At 47.9% G+C, this 5,725-nt stretch overlaps 1 protein-coding gene across 1 annotated transcript; it reads right to left on the bottom strand.

Moving 5' to 3' along the window:
• Positions 1-5,138, bottom strand: Fancm (FA complementation group M). The gene is made up of 6 exons (XM_017152162.3): positions 5,047-5,138; positions 4,638-4,983; positions 3,716-4,581; positions 1,103-3,664; positions 831-1,042; positions 1-775 (listed from the first exon to the last, which is right to left on the bottom strand). Exons 1-6 carry the CDS (start codon positions 5,119-5,121, stop codon positions 460-462), a joined length of 4,377 nt encoding a protein of 1,458 aa, XP_017007651.2. The 5' UTR covers positions 5,122-5,138; the 3' UTR covers positions 1-459.
• Between the last annotated feature and the right edge of the window lie 587 nt (positions 5,139-5,725).

The following is a 5,725-nucleotide window of genomic DNA, read 5'->3' as shown; positions in this document are numbered from 1 at the left end:
ATAGAATCAGAATATAATGTACTTCAGGTACGTTTTTTTTCTTCCAGATGTCGCTTTTAAATTGTATACTTCTACATACAGGTAAAACATAATCTAGACAAAGAAGTAAAAACACAAATATACATTTTACATGTATATGTACATTGGTTCAGCCGGACCTTTTGGCAGGACAACTTATCATTCAATATCAATTCAAAGATTTAATTGTGATCATTTGTACAGCTCTTAAAGGTATCTAACATTAAACATTCGTAAAAATTAAGTATTGTACTTTACTGGTAATCGGAAGTCGAAGTATTTTCTTATATGTTTGCAATCATGTGGACTTCAAAAGATCTCTATCACGTATTGACATATTTACAAATGTAAGTAACTTCTAGATCAAACAAAATAAAATCGGGATAAGATAAAGGAATCACAAATGATTTTCAATGGCACTGGGAAGTGTCCGAACTCTCCTCACCCAATAAATACCACATCGTCTTCATCACTAGAGGTGCTCATGGTTTGCAGTCGTCGTCGTTTATTGGCAGGTGCTGGTAGCAATTTACCTAGTCGACGCTGCTTCCGCCGCTCCTTTAAAATGCGTTCGGCTTTCTCAAGCGGACATTCGGAAACATCACGATCGATGGTTGAACTTTCATCGTCATTGATAAAGGAGCACTGCAAGTACTGCGAGGAGTCATCAGCAACTGGTTGTGAGAATATGTGGGATTCGTCGCGAAAAACTCGTGGAGGGGGCATCTTGAAGGCGCCTGGCCTTTGAATGGGGCTCCTGAAAAAAAGGTGTTATGACTTGATGAAACCAAAATAAATCAACCACTACATACTTCATGGCACGTAGATAAATGGCGTGTGCGTTGGTGTCGTTATGATCATCGTCATCGCTTGAAACTATCACAGAGTCCTTCAGATATGTCCCAATGGTGGTCTCCGCCTCCTCTTCATGGTCTGATCCGCTTTTATCAGCCTCATCCAGAATAAAGGAGTTGAACTTGCTGCGCTTATGACGAGGCTTTGGGGGAGGCGTGGGAGTTTCAGGCTATAAGGTATAATAAATAAGTAAGCTACTTGAGTAAAAGTCTGACATTTGGGTAATTACCATTTGAGTGTTGGGAATTTGCTCCCACTCATCCGACTCGCAGTCCGCCTGGGTTTCCGCAACCTGTGGCTTCTGTTCCTCCTCTTCATCGGAGCTTATGACAATCTTGCGCTTCGAAGGCCGCCGTGCAATAGGCGAATCCTCCTCCTCTTTAGCCAAAGAGATTGAAGTATTGGTTGAAGTCATCCGGTGCAGCGTTTCGGCAGCCTTAGCCAGACGACCACGTCCTCGCATACGATTCAAGTACAGATCGAAGATGCTGGGGGATTTTTCCTGAGTCAGAGGATTCGTACGCTTGCGGTTTTCTGGCGAATTAAGGCTTGCTGGTTTCGGAGGAGTGCGCGGCAAAGGCTTTGTGGCTGACTTGGCTGCCAATTTGGCGGCCAGACTTTTGCCCTGTGGCTTCCAAGGTGACAGAGAGTCGGAGTTAAAGATATCTGGGGAAACTGTACGTGAACTTTTCTCAGATGGTATAGTCAAAAGTTCTTTCTTTTCCGTTTCTATTTTTGGAGACAGCATTTCCTTCCTCTGGTTGCTCATTAGTTCCAATTCCTCGGACATTGGCTGTAGGAAATCTTTGAAGTCATCCTGCTTTTGCTGTGTCATCAACGCTACTTCCTCTGCCATCGGCTCTAGAAAATCTTTCAAATCTTCGGACAGTAGATCAAGTTCATCTTTCAATGGTTTTTCTATCCCCGGGCCATTTATTTGCTCTTTCTCTGTGTTGTATTCGTCTTTCTTTTTCTGAGAGATCAGCTCGACTTCCTCGTCCATGGGCTCTAGGAAATCATTTAAATCGATATCCAAATCATCTATAGTGGATTCTGCTTCCGTTTTCCCATCTGGAGTGGCCTTAACCTCCACCTTTGTCTCGTCCAAACTCATTGGATATATCTCGCTTTCTTCGGCAACAGGACAGACATTTTCTTCCGTTACGGATTCTACAATAGGCAGAGGCGGAGAAACTTCGGGCGCTTCAATCTTAAAAATCGATTCACTAGCGCTCATCAATGAGTTTAAGCGACCCAAATCGTCACCCAAATTGCTGGTCTCCACCCTGGAGTTGCACTCCTCTTCATTCTCCTCCTGCAGGGGTTCGAACATCAGTTTGCTCAAGGGCTTTACCCTTAGAGGCGTGGAGCTATGGGGCACTGCATCGGCGGCTGAGAAATTCAGTTGCTGGCTTAGGTACATGGACTCGCATTTAACCTCTTCTTCCCGCTCCTCCCATTCGTCCTCTGAATAGGTGGTTTCAATGTCACCCAGTTGCTCATTTACTGTGGCTTCCAGATTTCGCAACTCCAGCTTTTCCAAAAGTTCTCGCTTCAGTTCGAAATTGTCAGAGTTTAGACCTTCTTCATCTAGGCCCTCGAATATCTTATCACAGATGGCAGCGAATTCGATCTCCTTCTGCTTATCCATGGGATTCTTGAGATCCCTGAATGTTATCTCTGATTCATTATTATTATCAGCAGCTATAAGCATCTCCTCTAACTTGTCAGTTCCATCGCAAATATCCAGCAGCAGTTGATAATTGTTCCTAGTACGCTGCTGTCGGCTGTTTAGGCGATCGTCAGGAATATTCAACTCGCTTTGGATCTGCATTTTCGAGTGGGTTTCCCTGAGGAAGCTGGGATTGCTCTGCAGCAAGTAGAGCTTCAGTGGCCTGGGTAATTGCTCATCCTGCAGATGGCCTATAAGATCTTCGGAGTCCGTTAACATGGGTTTGTTCGACTGTAGGAGGCGATTGAGTTTTCGCAGGCGTTGCACGTCTTCCTGGCTGCTCGTTGGTGCTGAGCTGGCCTGAGTTTCCATGAAGAAATTCTTCAAATTCACGCTCCGTCGGATGACTTGCTGCTTCACCATTTGCTGGGATGCTTCGCTCATTTGGTAGGGCTGCAGTCCCTGCAAAATTCCCTGCTGACTCTCGGATGGGGCGCTTTCCTTGAAGTATTTCTTCAGGCTGTCCGATTTTACAGCTGGTTGCTTCCGTTTCTTGACCTCCTTCGTCTTTGGCTTGGGCTTCTCCTCAACGGTGGGCTCCATGTGCTTCTCCTCGCACTTCGGTTGAAACTGTGAGGGAACCATTCGAGGATTATGTTCGTACAGCGACAGCTTGACCACGGATGAGTTTAATAGCTTTTTGTTGATCTGATCCTTGGTAGCCAAAACATCCTTGAGTACTTGCTGCTCTCGTCCCTCGGTCACCAGCATGACCACCTCGCCGTTCTTCTTTCTGCCAGTGCGTCCAATCCTCTGAACGAATCGTGTGGGGTTGGTGCTGCACATGTCGAAGCACACGATCAACTCCACCTCGCCCACGTCTATGCCCTCCTCTCCGATTGACGTGGCCACCAGGACGTTGCTGGTTCCCGATCGAAAGTCGGCCATGATCTGCAGCTGCTGCTTCTGGGTGAGCGCGTAGCTGGCGCCCACCGTGCTGCCTTGGCCAACGAAGCAGCGCGGACGCAGCAGCGGCCTGTGTTGGAGGAGTAACCGATGGATCAGCATGACGGATTCGCGGTACTCGCAAAACACAATGGCGCGGGAATCGGCTTTCAACTGGAATACATATTTGAGAAATTGGTATATTAAATCAACTAATCAACTTACCTCAAAGTGCTGGACCAACACCTGTCGCAACTTCTCGTACTTGGCATGCCCAAAGTCGAGATCCGCGGGCAACGGTGCCACCTCTCCGTTCGTCATGGCATGCGTGGTGTAGTCCAGCGGATTGGAGCCCAGCTCCTGTCGCACCTGCTCCACCAAGTCCCTCAGATCGCGATCTCTGCTCAACACAAACTTCTCGTGCCCGTCCTCGTCGGCGTCAAAGTTGTTGACAAACACCCGAAGACCATGGCGCTCCATCAGCTCCAAAGCGTGATACATGCTGATGCACATGGCAAAGTTGCCCATTATAATGTTGTGATCCGGATGTCGCTGGCCCTGCGCGGTGTAGGTTTTCTGCGCGAAGAGCAGACTGTTCTTGCTCACGTTCCCCTTGTTCCCCTTCAGCATTTCCGCTTCTGTCAGCTGACGCAGGTAAGGTTCGATGATCTGCAGCAATCGCTCCCTCGGCTCCTTGATCCTCTCCTTCAGGGACACGACTATGGTGCGAATGGTGCGCCTGTGTATGTAGGGCTGCACATCGATCGAGGTGTCCCAGCGCACCTGCAGACTGGAGATGTACAGGTTCTGGCACACCGCCGCCACATCCTCCATGGTTCTGCCCGGCGTGGCGGACAGGGCGAGCATCCGGAAGTTCCTGTTGCGCGCCATCAGGCAGTCGGCCACCTGGGTGTAGGCATAGCGACCCTTGGCCCGGTGCGCCTCGTCCACCACCAGCAGCTTGATGGAGCCGAAGGGAAAGATGGACCCGCCATCCGCCTCCAGCATGTCGGAGTGCACCACTTGCGGAGTGGCAAAGAAGACCCGCTTGGTGGCCCACAGCTCGGTCCGTTTGGGCCGAGGCAGCTGACCTGAAAGCGAAAAGGGATTAGAAAAGATAGAGGATTATGTAGATAGAGATTCCTACCTGTAAGTTGCACCGTATCGGCCGAGGCGAAGGGCATTATCTTCTGGGAGGCTTGGATCTGCTGCGACACCAGCGGCCTGGTGGGGGCCATGAAAACGATCTTCCCCTGGGGATACCAACGGTAGAAGTTGTACATTAGCACCGCCGCAATAAAGGTCTTTCCCAGTCCCGTGGGAAGCACCACCAGGGTGTTTTTGAATAGCGCCGACTGGACGATGGTTTGTTGGTAGGATCGCAGGGGCAGGTTGTTCGGGTAGATCCAGTTGTGCCCGGTGGCCACATCGAATCCCTCGCAGGCTTCATCGGAAAGTTCCGGCCGTGGATTCCCTCCCGTTGCATTGTGGTCCTGAAAATAGGGAATGGAGAATTGTGAGGGGCTTCTTGTGTTCGGGGTAATTCACGTAAATACCTCGGTTTCCTGCTGTTCGTGGACCGCCAAGGCCGCCGCCAGTTCTTCGTCGTCATCGATCCAATCTACGTCCATGATAACACTAATCTTACGATCGCAAACAGGCGATTAGCATTTTGATTGGAAGGCCTTGACAAATCATAAGACTGATCCATGCATTAAATTGCTGACAATTTGTATATGGACATCGATATGGTATGGATGGGACAGGATTGGATAGGTTTATTTATATCGATTAAATACACAATTTTAACCATCTGATTTCGAAAATGAGAGAGATCTATAAACAATAAACAAATCAAAACAAAAATAAGACCGCGCAATATGGTCTAAAAAATACTTGTCCTACCATTCTTACTTTTTTAAAATACCAAATAGCGATCGCGCTGAAAAATAATATCGGTTACAACTATCGGCGTTCCCACATCACTAATATTAAAGTGTGTCCTCGCTAACTTAGCCGCGTCCCCCACCGCAGTATACTGAAATAATACCAAAAATGTACCGCAAGTTGGCCGAAAGCCATTCAGATGGCGCCACTGTGTTAACGGTTATCGGGTGGCATCCCTGTCCTATATTTAAATTCAAATAAAAGGCCGCCATTTCCAAGCGTCGAAAATTAAATACCTTTATTTTGTGAAATGAAGTTGGAATATATGTATTGGATATATTTATATTA

The sequence above is a fragment of the Drosophila takahashii genome, chromosome 3R (assembly GCF_030179915.1).
Source record: "Drosophila takahashii strain IR98-3 E-12201 chromosome 3R, DtakHiC1v2, whole genome shotgun sequence".
Taxonomy (NCBI): Eukaryota; Metazoa; Arthropoda; class Insecta; order Diptera; family Drosophilidae; genus Drosophila; species Drosophila takahashii.
This window is presented reverse-complemented; position numbering and strand designations above follow the sequence as displayed.